At 37.3% G+C, this 17,535-nt stretch overlaps 1 protein-coding gene across 1 annotated transcript; it reads right to left on the minus strand.

Moving 5' to 3' along the window:
• Positions 1-257: 257 nt before the first annotated feature.
• Positions 258-8,100, minus strand: LOC143854446 (uncharacterized). Its single transcript, XM_077364433.1, has 10 exons — positions 8,036-8,100; positions 3,339-3,464; positions 2,446-2,793; positions 2,140-2,340; positions 1,970-2,062; positions 1,749-1,850; positions 1,358-1,621; positions 909-1,253; positions 558-794; positions 258-451 (listed from the first exon to the last, which is right to left on the minus strand). The coding sequence occupies exons 3-10, from the start codon at positions 2,788-2,790 to the stop codon at positions 428-430; spliced, it is 1,611 nt and encodes a 536-aa protein (XP_077220548.1). The 5' UTR covers positions 2,791-2,793; positions 3,339-3,464; positions 8,036-8,100; the 3' UTR covers positions 258-427.
• Between the last annotated feature and the right edge of the window lie 9,435 nt (positions 8,101-17,535).

The following is a 17,535-nucleotide window of genomic DNA, read 5'->3' on the forward strand; positions in this document are numbered from 1 at the left end:
AGGGATAGCTCTATCCCTACGAAAGTGAAAAATAAACCATTAGGGAAATATGGTTTTCCCTACGATTTTTTTCACAATTCCGTAGGGATAGCCTTTTCCCTACGTAAGTTCAATATATTCCATATCAAAACCGACGGATTGTTTTTGACAATCTATAGGGAAAAGACCTATTGTACCTGTACATTCCACACAATTTATATAATATCAAAATTTTGACAATTATTACATCCATTAACAACATAAACAAATATCAAAATACTTAGATATTTTAATTATCTATAAAATCACAATTCACCAAAAACAAATGTCTTGAAATTGTTCCCATCAACTCTACACTACTCAATATTCATAATTTAAACATTTTACATAACATCATCATCATCTCTTCTTCACCATCTCTTTTTCATCATCTCCTCAATCCCCATCTTCATTTGCGATTCATCAATTTAACCTACAAACATAAAGCGTGTAAAAATTAATGATAAGTCAACACATACATATAGACTAAATTCATTTGAAGAATTTAACTTTCCATTTAAAACTAATTGTATACTTACAAATGCACGAGGCCAAGCAACGTTAGATCCTAGGGCATCCCCGATGACTTGCAATTTTCCAGTCGGTCTTAGCAACTTAGCTTGTCGGGATATGCCTCCATTGATAGTTACTTCACACCATCCCACTCCTAATTTTTTGCCACCTACAATTTGGTTTGGATCTTCACTTTTGAGGAATCCTTTCGCCACAGCGTTGCCTTCACTATTCATCAATTTACATGGAATACATTCATGAACCTGAAAACAATTAAGTTGTAAATATAGGGCACATATAATTATAAATGAGAACATCATTCATCCAACTCTAAGAACTATCATGTACTTAAGCTTGCAAAATAAAAGTTTAAATACCTTGTTATTACGAGCTTTGGTCCGAGGTGAAGCATGAGAAGTCCGAGCAACAACAGGAGAGGTATGAGGAGCAATAGGAAGAGGAGGATTGGTAACAATAGGAGGATTGGTAGGAGCAATATGAGTGGTAGAAAAGACAAGTGGATTAGTAGGAGGAGAAAAAGGAGGAGATGTATGAGCATCAAGAGTGCCAATAAGAGGAGTATCATTGGGAATGACATGAGTAAAAGGAGGAATGGAATTAGGAGTAATAGGTGGACTTCCAATAGCAGCGGGTTGATCAATATGACTTGCAGCTGAAGAGTGCACTTGATTGGGCGAATTATGATCACCTTCGATAATTTCCTATAATCAATTAATAAAAAAATCATGTATGCATGTACCTAAAACAAATAAATAAATGCTTTATACCTACAAATCTAAAGCGTAATATAACTAGGAATTCTTACATTTTGCAGAAGAAGCTCTTTCATCCGTATCATCTCCTCTTCCATCGAGGCTAATTTCATTTTTAATGCCTCATTTATGGCATTACTCGTTTCACGACCAGATTTTTTGCCATCAACGGTAGATGGGGTAGGGCCCTTCCCTAAACAACGCAAACGACCATGTTTATCTTGACCTATAGCTTGAGAGAGGATGTCATCCTTGCAAGCCACGCTACTCTGTGAGTTCTCCATTGGTTGTGTTTTCTGAATCTCACGTATTTTTTTCTACATTAAGAATCCAAATAATTTGTTAAGAGCATCAAATCAACATGAGAGAATAAAAATATTTTAAGTACATAATTATGAAATTAATTAACTAATCAAGCAAATGGGATGCACATTATAGACATACTACAGTATCTTCATATGAATCATTCACAAAACTCCCATCTTTGCGTGTACGCGTCTTGATCCATAATTCATCCCGCCCATATGGTTTCTTCGTCTTCTCCTCCTATCATCATCATAGAAGAACAACAAAGAATCATTTGATATTTTTTTAATAATAAAGTTTCATTAATTAAGATAACTTGCAAAATCTATAACAAAAACAACATTAAATAAAAAAGTTACCTCTTCCTCAATAATAACAGCAAAGGCTTTAGATCCCCCAGTATGTGGTGTCCAAGACTTGTTGCGATTTGCAGCATTTGTTGTACTTTGTTTCTGCAATATTGGGTTCAGAAAATAATTAGTTGGGAAGATCACCTTTCCAATAGTTTAATTAATAACTACATAAATACCTGGAACTCATGCGTCTTCCAATGGTTCCACAACCTGATATATTGAGCCTTTATAATACCATCAAATTTAGGAGGGAAAATCACTTCATCACTTCTTTCATTGAAGTATTTTCTTCGTAGTTTGTACTTGTGGTACCTCCATTTTTCATTTAGCTGGCCCATCACCCAGTCTTTTCCATCTATGGGAACATCAAACTTTTCCTACATGTATGTCCAAATTAAAAGTGATTAGGATGTAGTTAAAATGAAAGATAAACCAATATATTCACCACAGAAGGATAAGCACCTATATTTCCTAATACGTACCAACAATGTACTCCATGCATCCTCCTTATTTGATTCGGGCATATTTTTCCATGAAAACACATCGATTGGTAGAAGAGAACCAATCTTAGCAGTTACACCTAGGAACTTTCCACATTTACTAGCATTATTACCAACCACTTGTTTGTATTTGTTTAGTTTTACCATTAAGCGGCCTTCCATCTTGTATAAGTGGTCCAATTTTGTAGGTCCCCTCTTTTTCTTGCTTTTCAATGAGGTCTCCTCCTCTTGATCTGATTCCATTGATGCATGGGAGTGGGAGGCCTGGTCCTGGATGACCACCTCTTCTTGAGCCTGCAATATATCTATCTCCCTAGCTCTTTTCATGGTCTGCAATGTTAAGTTCAAGTTAAATACATAACCAAAAATACAATGCCAAATGTAATTATAAGGGGAAAATTTTCAACCCTTCTCTTGCACAATGGATAGTACGCAAGATATAAAAACTTTCAACCCTAAGTTGAATAGAGGTCCTCCCATCATTTCATTCCCAAGACCAAAGGTTAAGCAAAGCTTACAGTTTTTTTTTTCAATGAATGGCTCAAAACAGGGAGGCTCAACTTTGCATGAGAGAACAGCCACACAGGATCACTTTTTAGCAGATTCTGTCTTATTTAATTCATATAAGGTGGCTGTTCTCTGCTACAAATTAAAGTCAGCCGTGAAATGTCTTCCCATGAAATTGCCTAGAAAATCAAGTTGTTGGGCTGTTGCACCTAAACTTAAGAGCTCACTTGCAATGAAGGCATTTCACAATGGACTGTTGCATGAGAGAGCAGCCACACCGGCTCACTTTTCAGCAAATTTTGTCTGAGGGTAAACAAGTTCATGCAATTTTTAATGGAAACAATAAACTTCCAAGAAGGACAACTTACTTCGAATCACTAGATTAACAAATAAGGGGAAATCTTCTTCCAATCCAATTACAAATATCTTTGTACTTGTACAGTAATCAGTTCCTTGAAAAGTTGAACCTGCTTCTATCGTGTGTCCCTTACTGGCTGCAAAATAAATGGCAATGCAAAATAAACTGAATCACGAATTGCACATATATAATTTGCTAAAAAGAGAAATATCCAAGTCCTTACCGACTGTCAATCTTTACTACTTAGACAAATCACATTGGAACAGAAATAAAACGTGGGAGGTTGAGATCTATGGGCATCTCATAACCAAACAGGATCCTACTTACCCAACAAAATTTTCTAACACAATTGATTGATTTGTATTGCACTAGAAATGTCTCTTACATTATCAAAAAATCATAGCATGGAGCAAATATTGAAAAATAAAAAACAATCAAAGTGCCTTCATTACAAAAACTGATATAAAAATAGTGACACTGTATGCCCAATTCATCATTATGTCATTTCCCAATTATCTATAAGATCATCACTACGAGGTGCATCGCTCTCATCGGCAGTCCTGAAATCGTCCTTGTAATCTTCCACTTGTGTATCAAAGAAGTCCCTAGGTGTCATCTTGTTAACCACGTACCAATCTTTATTTGTGGGATCTTGTACGTAGAAGACTTGTTCTACTTGAGATGCCAATACAAAAGGATCATCCTTGCGACAATGCTTTAGGTTCACAAGTGTGAATCCTAGAGGATCATTCTTGACCCCCCTATCAGCTTGATAGTCAGCCCACTCACACTTGAATAGTAGTGCTTTCCTGCCTCCACAATAGTCCAATTCAACAATCTCTGTTAGAACACCATAATAACTCTTGTTTGTATGAATGGGGTTTTTGTCTTTTCTACTAGCATAGCTTGGGGTTTTTGCAATCAAGATGACACCACTATTCTGTGTCTTCCTCTTCCTCTCGAATGTCTTAGTGTGAAAACGAAAACCGTTTATGAGACAACCATTATACTTCTTTATCCGTCCTGATGGCCCACGCGCCAACCACCGAACATTCTCTGACACTGGCTCATTTCCCTCATCTCGCAACTTCTGAACCTATTAAACGTAGCATTTTAATACAATGAAAATTAGTTAGGTTGACATTATTATTTTATTAGAATGAAACTATTATATTATTTACTCACGTGGCCTTTAAACCATTCCGGGAATTCTGAATTATGAATGCGTTCGATGTCCCATTGTTGATCACGAGGACGTTGCTCCCGAATGGCATCAATATGTGCACTATATATGAATTGTTAGGCATCTTCAAAGGCGATATAATCCATTATACAACATAAATTAGTTTTTTAGGATGAAAAATAACTCACCAATGGTATTCATTAATCTCATTGCAGTTGTCTAACACATATCTATGTGCTAGTGTCAATGTAGCTTCATCAAGATCATCAATGATAGGAGCACCAAACAAACGACCTGTGTGGGAAAACACGCCCCACACTTCTTCTTCGGTCACTTGGGCCCTATTATCGTCATTCCTCAATGGTCGATTGAAACGTGTCTCAACACTTTGCAAATACCTCGAACAAAAGGTGAGGCATTCGTCCGCTAAGTACCCCTCTGCAATAGATCCCTCTGGACGACTTCTATTGCGCACATATGACTTTAACGTGAGGAGGTACCTGTAAAGACACGATACACACACACACACACACACACACACATTAGTAGATTAAACACTAAAATTACAATGGCAACTAACAAACAATATTATTTACCTCTCGATGGGGTACATCCAACGATAGTGTACAGGTCCAGCTATTTTGGCTTCATATCCTAAATGAATGGGTAAGTGCACCATAATATCAAAAAAACCAGGCGGAAATATAGTCTCGAGACAACAAAGAGTAACAGCAATCTGAGACGATAGTCTCTCGAACTGTTCTCCCGTGGCAACTTTAGAACATAACTCTCTAAAGAAACTGCATAAACCAATGAGGACCGAACTGACCTTATTTGACAATGTTGACCGTATGGCTAATGGGAGTAGCTGTTGAATCAAGATATGAAAATCATGGCTTTTTAGTCCTGAAATCTTCAAGGAGTCAAGATTGACACATCTTGAAATATTTGCAGCATACCCATCAGGGACCTTCACTCGCTTTATCACTTTGCAAAAAAATTTCTTTTGTTTCCTAGTCATCACAAAGCTATCTCTTGACCTTAGACACATTTCTTGTAGGTCAAGACGAGCTTCTTTAGTGTTCTTTGTTTTCCCTGTAATATTCAAAAATGTACCAAGGACTTTGTCACCTACATTCCTCTCAATATGCATCACATTAAGATTATGAGGCAAAAGAAGGGTTTCCCAATATGGCAACTCAAAGAAGATGCTTTTTTTCTTCCACGGCAATTTTTTATTCTTTGACAGATTTTTCTTCTTCGGTAATTTTTTCATCACCGATAAATTTTTTGTCCATGGTAAATTTTTCTTCCTCGATGAATTACCATTCTTCGGTAATTTTTTCTTCCCTTGTGAATTATCCTTTCTCTTCTTCTTCTGAACCTTCCCTAATGTAAATTTTAAGCCCTGTAGTTGCTTCAACACATCAGTCCCAAACAATCTTCTAGGGGGAGATCCCCATTCTTGTTCACCATTGAACTGGTTTTTGTTTGCCCGAAATTTATGATCTTCTGGTAGGAATCGTCGGTGGTCCATGTAACAATACTTTCTTCCATGGGTCAACCACCGAGAACGTGTGTCATATTTACAACAAGGACAAGCCTTTTCTCCTTTAGTGCTCCATCCTGACAACATAGCATACGCAGGAAAATCACTAATAGTCCACAAAAGTGCTGCGCGCATTCGAAAAGTCTCCTTTTGTGAGTGGTCATAAGTATCCACCCCGTCCACCCAAAGTTCCTTGAGCTCTTCTATCAATGGTTGTAAGTACACATCAATTGCATTACCGGGTGAATGTGGGCCAGGGATAAGCAAAGACATCATCATATAGGGTTGCTTCATACACATCCATGGTGGCAAATTATATGGAATTAGGATGACAGGCCATGTGCTGTGCGTAATGTTCATGCTCCTGAATGGATTGAACCCATCGCTTGCTAACCCAAGACGGACATTGCGAGGCTCCAGACTAAACTCTTCGTGTTGGACATCAAAATCTTGCCATGCTGGGGAATCGGCAGGATGTCGTAATACACTATCATCCTTCCTGCCCTCGTGATGCCATCTCATGTAGGAGGCTGTTTTTGACGACATGAATAACATTTGAAGCCTTCTTTTCAAAGGAAAATGGCGAAGAACCTTTGCAGGAATCTTTATGTCTTTCTTGCATGAATTTGTTCCCTCATTCTCTGAATTGTTCTCAACTATTTTCCATCTCGATGTACCACATTTGTAACAGGAGGTAAGATCGGCAGTTTCTCTCCAATACAACATGCAATCGTTCGGGCATGCATCAATCATGTCGTAATGGAGTCCCAATTCCCGAATGATTTTCTTCGTTTCATACATGTTCTTCGGCAACAACGCACCCTTAGGAAAAGCACGCTTTAACAACTCAAGTAACATGTTAAATGATTTATCACTCCATCCACATAAGCACTTTATGTGAAACAACTCGACTATAAAAGACAATTTCGTGAACATCTTAGAACCAGGGTACAACTCTTGTTCGGCGTCCCTTAACAAATTATAAAATGAATGAGCTGCTTCATCAGCGCCACCCTCCCCTCTATCTACATTTGGTGGATCAACCCCTTGCACAGCTTCCTGCATGTCGTTCAACATCTCATGCATGTCGTCATGCACATCCTCCATGTAGTCATGCACATCCTCTTCCTCACTGACACTATTTGGGTTAATAGAGTTATAATACGGCGATTTTTCTCCATGGAAAACCCAACATGTAAAATTCTTCATCATTCCCTTCCATAACAAATGCACATTTGCCGTTTTAACATCCACCCAGCATGAGCACGCACATTTAGAGCATGGGCATAAGATCTTCCCATCAATACACTTATTCTTCTTCGCGTATTCAATAAACTCTTTTATCCCATTCACATATTCGGTTGTATTCCTACAGAATCCAATACACTTATGTTACCTATTAAAATTATAGTAATTCTATAAACAAGACTTGACAATTTAATTATGCCTATGTGTTATACCTTCGTTTATTCATCCAACTCCTGTCCATTTCTATATCTTCTAATGGTACAGATATCTGTTGATGACATAAAGAATTGAAAAATAAATAACTATGATCATAATAATCTAATGGAGACTTTCAAGAATTTCAATGATAGCAATTGGACAGAAATCTAATAAAATTTAAAATGAACTTGCTATTATGAGTTGTAAGGATAGTGAGGCTCGTAAATGATAAAACCATGGCAGAATGTAGTATCATCCATGTAAAATTTAGCATCTACATGAAAAAAGATGGCAGGTTACAGTTCTCACAAGATCTAAAGACATGCAATAAAGATTTTTACTAATGATATAAGGAAACATTATGTGAGTTGGAGAAGGGTTGATAAATGTGGAAGGATTCATAAGCCGGTTTGGCTCCAAAACTGAAATGCATTGCAGATGCAAAGCCCATGGCAGATTTTTTTATGAAAAATCAGAAAGTAAAAGAAAAAAAACTCAAGTACACGAACTACTAGGTAGAGACACTAACCAGCAATAAAGGGAAAAGCACCTGACAATTTTGCTTCTATTTTAGCCAACTCATCATCGTCACTGTTAGATAAGACAAAATCAGCATGTATTAGAGCACCAAAACTGCCAAATAGATCATTATCAATTTTGAACAAACGAACTTAAAACCAAATGCATGGAACTCGTTTACGCATGGAACCCGTTTAAACATGGAACCGATCTAAGAGTAACCGAGAAGCCCGTCTAATGAGGCTTCCAAGCTACCAATTCACAATTCCATTCTAAAACAATGGAGAAAATGAATGTGATCATATGTATTATTCTCCGGTGTAGCAGCACTCTAAAGTAGGAAATGAAACCCACACAAACAAGATCAAAACATAATGCGGAGAGGGAATTGGAACTTCACTGTTGAGAGCTTTTTGGGAATTGTAATAGCTTTTGACAACTGGTTAAATAATAAAAGACGAGGTGAGTTTGTCTCATTATTAAAACATGGTAGTGGGAATATCAAAAGCCTTAGATAAAACATGTCACTTCTAAAGTTTGCGCCTTCACTGAGACCATCAACATGCAACTTGATGCAGGGTAAAATTGCGAAAACTTTGAAGAAGTTTATGATGAGAGTTCTATGACTGATTTGGAGCTAGCTGACAGGCTTCCAAATAAACTCTTGTAAAAAAACTTCGTTAGGAAGGCCAATGGTCCAAATAAGGAACTATTGCTAGTCCTAATAAAACTTATTCCAAGAACACACTAACCTCTATGACCACACCCAAATAGGCTGGGAAAATTCATGCAATTAAAGGCAATCCAAGTACCACTAAACTTGTACAAGTCCATTACCAGAAATCTGCCACATTCACTGTATCTGACTCTAAATGATTAGCCTATTTCACATTAAAGTCAGCCTTCTCCATGTATGGAAATCAATGGTGGCTGCTACACAAGGTAAGAATATTCATATCCTATAAAGGAAATGATGAGATTCAGTAGCGGAAAATTCTACTATTAGATTGCACACATTCAGCCCATGAAGTCCATTAACCATTTACTGCTCATTAAAGGAAACTCAAATTACCATGAGGCAAAAGATGTCCTTCTAGTCACTTGCAGAATAAACTTCATAAACTTCAATACCATTCGACAATAACATTTGAGTCAATGCAATAACATATAGTCCAATACCCACACACATGCAATGCATAAATTGTTTAGGATTTAGTGACTAATTCTCAACTCAACAAAGCCTTTGTCCCAAACTAGTTGGGTCGGCTAAATGAATCCTTTACAAAAAATTCATGAATTTAAAATTCAAAATCTTTTAAGGATGAGCAAATTTCAAAATCTTTTAAGGAGCAGCCCAAAACTAGAAGGACTGAGTGACTAATGATGAGCAGAAATTTGCTCCAAAATAGGGACAAAATCTACTTTCAAAATCCAGGGCTTCGGCTAGTGGGGATTGTCCAATGGACTAGGGTGAAACCATGACCTCTGAATGCTACAAGTCACAAAACTGATAGGGCTCGTGCTGGCTTTTGGAAGTTCTGAGTTAGAGAAACTAAAAATCCCATAGAACAGTGCTTGTGTGATGGTGGTGTGCCTTTAAATTGGAAGTCCTTTGGATGGTCTGGATTGTGACAAGGAAGATACAATCAGCTCCTTGCAAATACAAAATATGGTGCAGAAACCTGATTTCAATTGCTTGCGCTAAAACCTTACATCTTTAAGTTTGAAGATTCTCAATTGCTTGGGTAAAAACCTGATCTCAATTGCTTGGGCAAAAACGTGATCTCAATTGCTTTAATTGAATTACATATTTTGAAGGATGTGAATCACAAAACCAAAGTTTACTTAAAGAATTCCATAGAAACAGAGCCATTGAAGAATAATAAAATGATACTTTTAGAAGAAGGCTAGATCACTAATTCAATAGAAACAGAGCACAATGGTACTTTTAGAAGACTAGATCAGTAATTCAACTTGAACATATAAAATAGAGAAGCAAATCTCTAGCATATTAATATTGGCAGTTTAAAATAATAAACTACACTGAAAGCACAATGAAAATAGTGCAGCATAAACTTGAGAAGATGAACATATACATTCGATTGGACTGAAAGAGGATATATATATTGAAAATAGAAATACACTGAATCTGATTTAGAAAGTTAACAAAAAAACACCATTGCAATAATAACAAAATTGATAAAAAAAACTAGAACTTGCAATGCATCAAATTACTCTTATCAGTTTCTAAGATACATACTGAGATGAAGAATCCAATATGCTTCCACAATCAGATACCATAAAAAAGCACACTACACTATTATCTAAAGACTAAAGAAACCCTAAGCAAAAATCTCAACCAAAAAAATTCAATCAAAGAACAAAATATTTTTTATTCCATCTAATCAAACCATATGCATACAAGCAAAACACCCTAAGAAAAAATGAAGATAAACTGCAAGGGAAGAAGGATGACAAGTAATCAAGACGTATATTGAAACGAAAACAAGTGGAGCACAGATGGGTTAAACCCTAACTCTAACCATAGAACAGATTCCATCCATAAAAAACTGTACAAATTTAACACCAAAGAGAGGGGGGAGGGAGGGAGAGATTACAAGCTTTGGCAAGTTCAAACGAATTGGCAGAGGACGGGTACCTGGATCCATATCTAGTGCTGAGCTTCTTCTTTATGATTCTTCTCAAACCTTAAAGTAAGAAAAATTGGGGGATGAAGATGACAATGGGATGAAGAGGATTGACAATGACTAGGGTTTTCTTCGAGCATTAGGGCTTCGACTTAGCGTGTTTTTAGGTAAAAGTCCCGCGCGAGTCAATTGGCGCGAACTGAAAATAAGAGTAGGCGGGGAACCTTGAGTTTAAGTGAAAATTTCTGGGCTTTGATAAATGCGCCCCCTTCTATGATGATTTCACCCCCTCTTTTTTAAATGGAAGGCACAACCCACTCCATAGGATGATCCAAACCGTCCATTAGATGGGCCACAATGGAAATAGGTTGTGTCCCAAAAATCATTTCCATAAGATGAATCCTTCTTTAGATCGGAGGGTTAGAATCATCCTATGGTAATGATTTTTGGGACACAACCAATTTAAGTTGTGGCCCATCAAATGGACGGTTTGGATCATCCCGTGGTGTGAGTTGTAGTGCCCATTTTGAAAATTAGGGTGTGAATTCATCATAGAAGAGGGTGAATTTATCACCGTCTAAATTTCCTAAGTACACAAATAAATAAGACAAATTATTCGTAAGGAATTTTGCCGTATGTAAAAGAACTATATCCCTACAGAATTGAGCCTGGACGGGTGTGGCTCTTCGGCATAAGTCACAGGTTTGCTCCCCGGAGATGAGTGATCGAATCCCACCCGGGTTTACGCGATTCGCGTGGTTTACGGGCTATTGCACGCATCCGTACGGAATAGTCCTACTTCCAAAGGGGGTGGGGACACCCTACGTCACCAAAAAAAAATATCCCTACAGAATTGCACCGTAGGTAGATGAACTATATCCCTACGGAATTCTGTCGTAGGTAGAAGAACTATATCCCTACGGAATAAATTGATTTCCGTAGGTAATTGTATACTATGGGGACAAATGCCAACATTTACCTACGGAATAATTTACAAACCGTAGGGAAAATCTATATCCCTACGAATAAAATAATAGTCGTAGGGATATGGTCTTTTCACCTACGGATAGGAAATCCGTAGGCAAAAGGATGACTTATCCCTACCGAATAAACTAGAGTCCGTAGGGAAAACCAAGTTTTCTTGTAGTGATTGATGTCTCCGTCATAACAATATGATCTGGTTATGCTTAGTAGTAGTTTTTTCTAATGAGAACTGCTAAGAAGACACGCCAACATCAAAGAGCCTCTTTTTGACTCTTTTTGAAAAAGCAACACTTTGAATAGATAAAAAGGGAAAACACTCTCAAAACAGGACTTCTAGACTTTCCTTCAATGCTGTATTGCCATGTAATATGTTGAAAATTAAACCCAAACTAAGGGTATTTTAGTCATTTTTATGGACGTTCAATTTTGCCTTGATTAAGTCCTCTTCAATGGGCATGTGTCGCGAAATTAGGTAGTCTATGTTGTGCTAGCAAATGAGAAATATACCTTTTTTTTGGTACACATACCAAACAATATAGGAGCCTTATTCGGGAAATAGAGGTGTCCAAAGTTGCTAAGGAGGAGTGTTTATAGGATGCAATGTTTGCGCATAGTTGCACTTATTTTTTAATAATAAAATGGGACCGCATTGTTCTAAGATTCAAAACATTCGTTTTTTGGACCCCACTGGAAATAAGTTATCCCAAAAATCATTCCCATAGGATGGTCCTATCCCTCCGATCGATCTGTAAACAGGCCAAACAAATAGAAAAAGCTACCAATCGAATGGCGATCATCCTATGGAGTTGATTCTTAAGACACAGTTGAGGTCCAATGTGTGAATGTTTTGGATCGTCAAACAAGGTGAGCCCCACTATACTTCTAAAATAATATACGGAGACTGCCCACATTTTATCTTTCTTGTGAGTCTCTATATATCTGCGCATCAAAATGCATGTGAAGAATAGTCCAATAAGACCTACTTGGATGACCTAAATTAGTCATTGTTGGTCCATGTCGTAGAAAGTAAGTGGCCTAAATATATTTTCCATAGGATGATCTTGATCCTCACATATTTTTAGGCATAGTTTATCTACAAAGGGGGACCAAGAATGGTTTAGATGGTCTAAATACGTTGACCCTACTGTACTTATTCCTGTAAATATATACCCTAACAGCACCTTCTTATTAGGCCACAAATGTTTTCTTTGATTAAGATGACAATTGGGACAACCCTCATAAGACAACCCTGACGCGGGCGCGTCTTGATATCTCGTTCCTTCGTTACGATTCTTCACGAATGAGAAGAGAACGAAGGTGGATTGCACGTGAGATCTTGCTGGCAGGTTGACGTGTCATTTTCGCATTGGTTGGAGCCATGTCAACGTTATTAAGTCGGTTTTGGGTCTGATATAACAAACCATTCTTTTACATTATTCACGTGACCACGTGTAACGCGTACCGACAGTCCCCTATTCACGTTGCTGAAAAGGTAAAATATTTTCTGTTTCTTGCGCTTTCCAACCATTGCTTTCACGTATAAAACGAGTTGTCTGTTTTTACATTTTGGGTAGTATTTTCTTCTCCAATACAAGTGCCCTAGCTTTTTCCTACTATTACTATGAAAAAAACATCTATCCCTTCGCCCACTTGCTACAGAAAGAGAATTAAACCCTGTTCGTGAGGTCTAAAAAAATACAACACATCATGGATTTTCATCAAGTTAAGGCAAGTTTCATTTCTCATCAGAGTCCATGTTAAAATGACAAATACAAGTAGAGACTAAACCTAAATCTTATGTTCCAAATCTTATTTTAGTAATTTTAACCTAGGAACCTACCTAAAAGTCTATAAATAGAGGGCTTTAAGCTGCTGGTTCCATGAAAAAGTCCTTAAACTCTGATATCCTAGAGTTCTGAAATTTTAAAACTTATATAGAATTCTTAACCCTTGAGGATTCCTCTCTAGCCCTTTTGAGGTATAAAAATTACCCTTTTCTTCTTCAATTACTAGCTTTAATTTTCAATCCAATTACATATATAATATTTAATTAGATTTGCATTTATGCCTAGTATGAGTAAACCTTCCCTAGCCCTTTTTTAGGTATAAAAATTTCACTTTTCTTCTTCAATTACTAGCTTTAATTTTCAATCCAATTGCATATATATGATAACTTCACAGCCCTGTAGGATGATTCACAGCCCCTGAAGGTGAATTGACGTCAGAAGAGCGTCAAAAAACGTTAAAAAAATGTCAGATTGCAACGCTTTTTTTCGTCAATTCACGTTCACAGGGTGCGAATCATCCTACACGGGGTGCACATTTATCGTCACCCTTAACTTAAATAGAAGTAGGAGATGTAGTTCCCCATGGTTTCCACTCCGCTGTATCCAATCGGTCGAACCCTAATTGATTGGCCTAATCTCCAATCATTCAATCCCTAACTGATTGGCCTAGCCTTGAGCGGATAGGAATACACCTTCATTTCATCCTTTTTTCTCAATTGTTGTTCGTGTTAGGTTTGTAGTACTTTAATATTTGCATTAGTTTATTGCCATTTGGTTTTTGTTTAGAATCTTGCATCATAGTATGCTTTAATTTATACCGAAAAAAAATCTAAATATCCATCACATGTATGAGTAGAGATCAGCTTTGCCGGTTGGGTTTGGTGGGGGATGCATCTTGGAACATATATCAGTAGGGACTAGATCCTATAAAATTATAGAGGGAAACTCCATCCTTTGAACGTTGAAGGGAGGGCTAATGTTTGGCTTTCACACCCTTGACACTTGATTGCCCATTCAATGTTCACATGTCGGGCCGGGGTTACTTTTTGAATAAGGTATTTTAATAAGAATAAAAGATAGATAAAATGGAACTCCGCCTGTGTTTTTCAAAGCCTGTCCCAAGCTAGGATAAAGGAGGAGGGTTAGTGTCAGGTTGCCAGCCGACCGTAAAATTTGCCTCCCTTCTATGAAATGAGTCCTATAGAAATTTTTCTGAAGGATTCATTTTAGCCGACCCCAACTAGTTTGGGACAAAGGCTTTGTTGAATTGAGTTGAGTTGAGTTGGATGGAAAGAATGCCCCCACCCAATGTGCTAATAACAAAAAGAGAAAATAGAAAAAATGAGAGAAATGAAAGAGTGCCTTTAGCGGTGAGTCTACCTGACTTTTGACTCAAGAATATATGTGATGCTATGAATAGATGAGTTATGGGTGTATTAATTCTTTTATGTTATATTTTGTTTATCTTTACATCAAAATGCTCTAGGCGCACCAATCGTGATATCTCACACACGTGAAACAACATCACGTATTTTCATCTCATATTTGTGTTAGTTGAATAAGGGATCCACACGCAGTGAAAGAGGCTGTGGAGATATAGAAAACAAAAATATTAACTCCTTATCTCAAAAATCGATCCTTGATTACTAGATTGATGATGGTGATTGAATTGAAATATAGAAGGAATAGAAAACAATACTAAGATTGGCTACCCGACTAACAGTCTCTGCTTGATCAACTCCCCGCTTGGCTTTGAAGTTTTAGAACTCGAAAGCCCCGAAAGTTGGAGTGATGGCTCTGCCAAATGCACAAATACTGGAGGAATTGAAGAACTTTTCTTCAGACTCGGCTCCAAGCCAGTAAAGAAAAAGAGAGCTTTTGGGAAACCTTTTGAGAGAGAGACCCCAAAGCCAGTCATATTGTAATCCCAAGGGTCTACTCTCCTATCTTGTTTTGATGATTCTAAACATAATTGATTATGTTGTTGAATACTAATCAATTTGCCTTGAAGTGTTGTGTTTAAGATAGGATTGATCATTGAAGAAACCAACACACTACATGGTCATGCTTGAAGATGTACCACACAAGAGTCAAAGGGCTAAGAGGAGCTCACATCATCTCTCAAGCAAGCATACATAAGATGGAAGACCAATGGAAGACCAAGGCTAAAGAGAAGTTGAGGTTTACCAAGAATTCAATGTACATCTTTTCTCTTTAGATTTCTAAGTCAAGGCAAAGTGTTTTAAAATAGTTTTTCAAAAAACACTTAAGATCTTAAAAGGTTTAGTGAATGGTTATGTGGTGGACCAACATGTTCGGACCCTCATAACATTCCAAATTATCTTAGAAATTGAGTTCCAAAAGCCCAAAATCAAATAGCATCAAAAAGTATAAAATGTCTGCTGATTTTAGGCTTCTCGGAACTCCGAGAAATGGTCTAGTAGAATTTTTCTCTTCTGGTCATTTTTTCGGAACTCCGAGAAATGGTCCAGTAGAATTTTTCTTCTTCTGGCCGTTCTCTCGGAACTCCAAAAATGGTTCTCGGAGCTCCGAGAACCTCGCGACAGCACAGAAAAGAGCCGTTGGGATTTGAATTAAAATTTGTTTTTTTGATATTAACACCCCCAGACGGTCATATTTTGACAAGAGACTATATATACACATTCAAGAGGATTATTTTCCTCTCTTGAACATTTGAAAAACCTCCTTAAGCATTCAAGTAAACTTGCAACCCATTTGAGCTTAAGATTTTGTTTTTCTCCCCAAACTTGCCTTGCACTTGTAAATCTATTGAGTTGGGATTTAGAGCTTTCACTTGCAACCACTATTGAAGAAGCAATCAAAGGGATAACATTGTGCATCAAGCTTTCAAGAGAAGCCAAGCAAAATCTTTATCTTCTATCATTGTAAAGGTGGCTAGGGCATCCTATCTTAATACCCTAGAGAGCAATCGCTTAGAACTCGACGAAGAAGGAGAGTCGGTGTACAGGTGGAAGGGCATCCTTATTTAATTCCCTTAGATTGTAATCGCCTCGGAGCCGGGCATCGTGGAGGTCTCGCATAGTGGAAATCCTTAAGGATGATCTTAAGAAAAGTGGAGTAGGGCTTTGCCCGAACCACTATACATCGGTGTGTTCCTTCTATTATCTTGCACTTTCATTCTTATTTGGTTTGGCACTTCATTTTGTTTTTAATCTTATTTGCACTAACCAAAATTCTAATCAAGAGAAGAAAAATTAAATTAGGTTCAATACTTAAATTTCAAAAGGCTTAATTAAGTGTTAAAATCAATTCACCCCCCTCTTGTTTATTTCAATTGGTATTAGAGCCTCGTCTCTAATTTATTTAAAAACCATAACCGGTCTAGAGAAAAGATTCTAAAAATGGCAAACTATCCTCAGCACCATGAAGGTTACTCAAACACTAGGCCACCCTATTTTGATGGAACAAATTATGGATTTTGAAAAATCAAAATGAAAATCTTTTTAACCCAAGATTACCAAATGTGGAGAGCCATTAATAATGAATATACTTTACCCACTATAAATCTAAATGATTGGACCGAAGCCGAACAACAAGCCTCAAATTACAATGCCAAAGCCATGAATTCCCTAATTTGTGCTTTGTCACCCGGTGAATTCAATAGAGTGTCAAATTTGAATTCGGCTAAGGAAATTTGGGACACCTTAGAAGTCACCCATGAGGGAACCAACCAAGTTAAAGAATCTAAAATGAATCATCTATTTAGGCAATATGAACTCTTTCAAATGACACCCGATGAAACTATTGCCGACATGTACACTAGATTCACTAACCTTGTAAATGGACTAAGGGGACTTGGAAAACAATTTTCAAATAGAGATTTAGTGACCAAAATCCTTAGATCCCTACCTTTATCATGGGAATCCAAAACCTCCGCAATCACCGAAGCCAAGGACATGAACACTTTAAACCTAGATGAACTAATAGGGTCCTTGATAACCCATGAGATGATTTTCAAAACAAAAGCACCCGAAATTGAAAATAAATTTGAAAAAGAAAAATGTGTTGCTTTTGCTTGTAATGTAGGTGATAACAAAGAGGCAAAAGAA

The sequence above is a fragment of the Tasmannia lanceolata genome, unplaced genomic scaffold (genome assembly GCF_043159265.1).
Source record: "Tasmannia lanceolata isolate RefF3 unplaced genomic scaffold, GAP_Taslan_0.1 ptg000003l, whole genome shotgun sequence".
NCBI classification, from domain to species: Eukaryota; Viridiplantae; Streptophyta; class Magnoliopsida; order Canellales; family Winteraceae; genus Tasmannia; species Tasmannia lanceolata.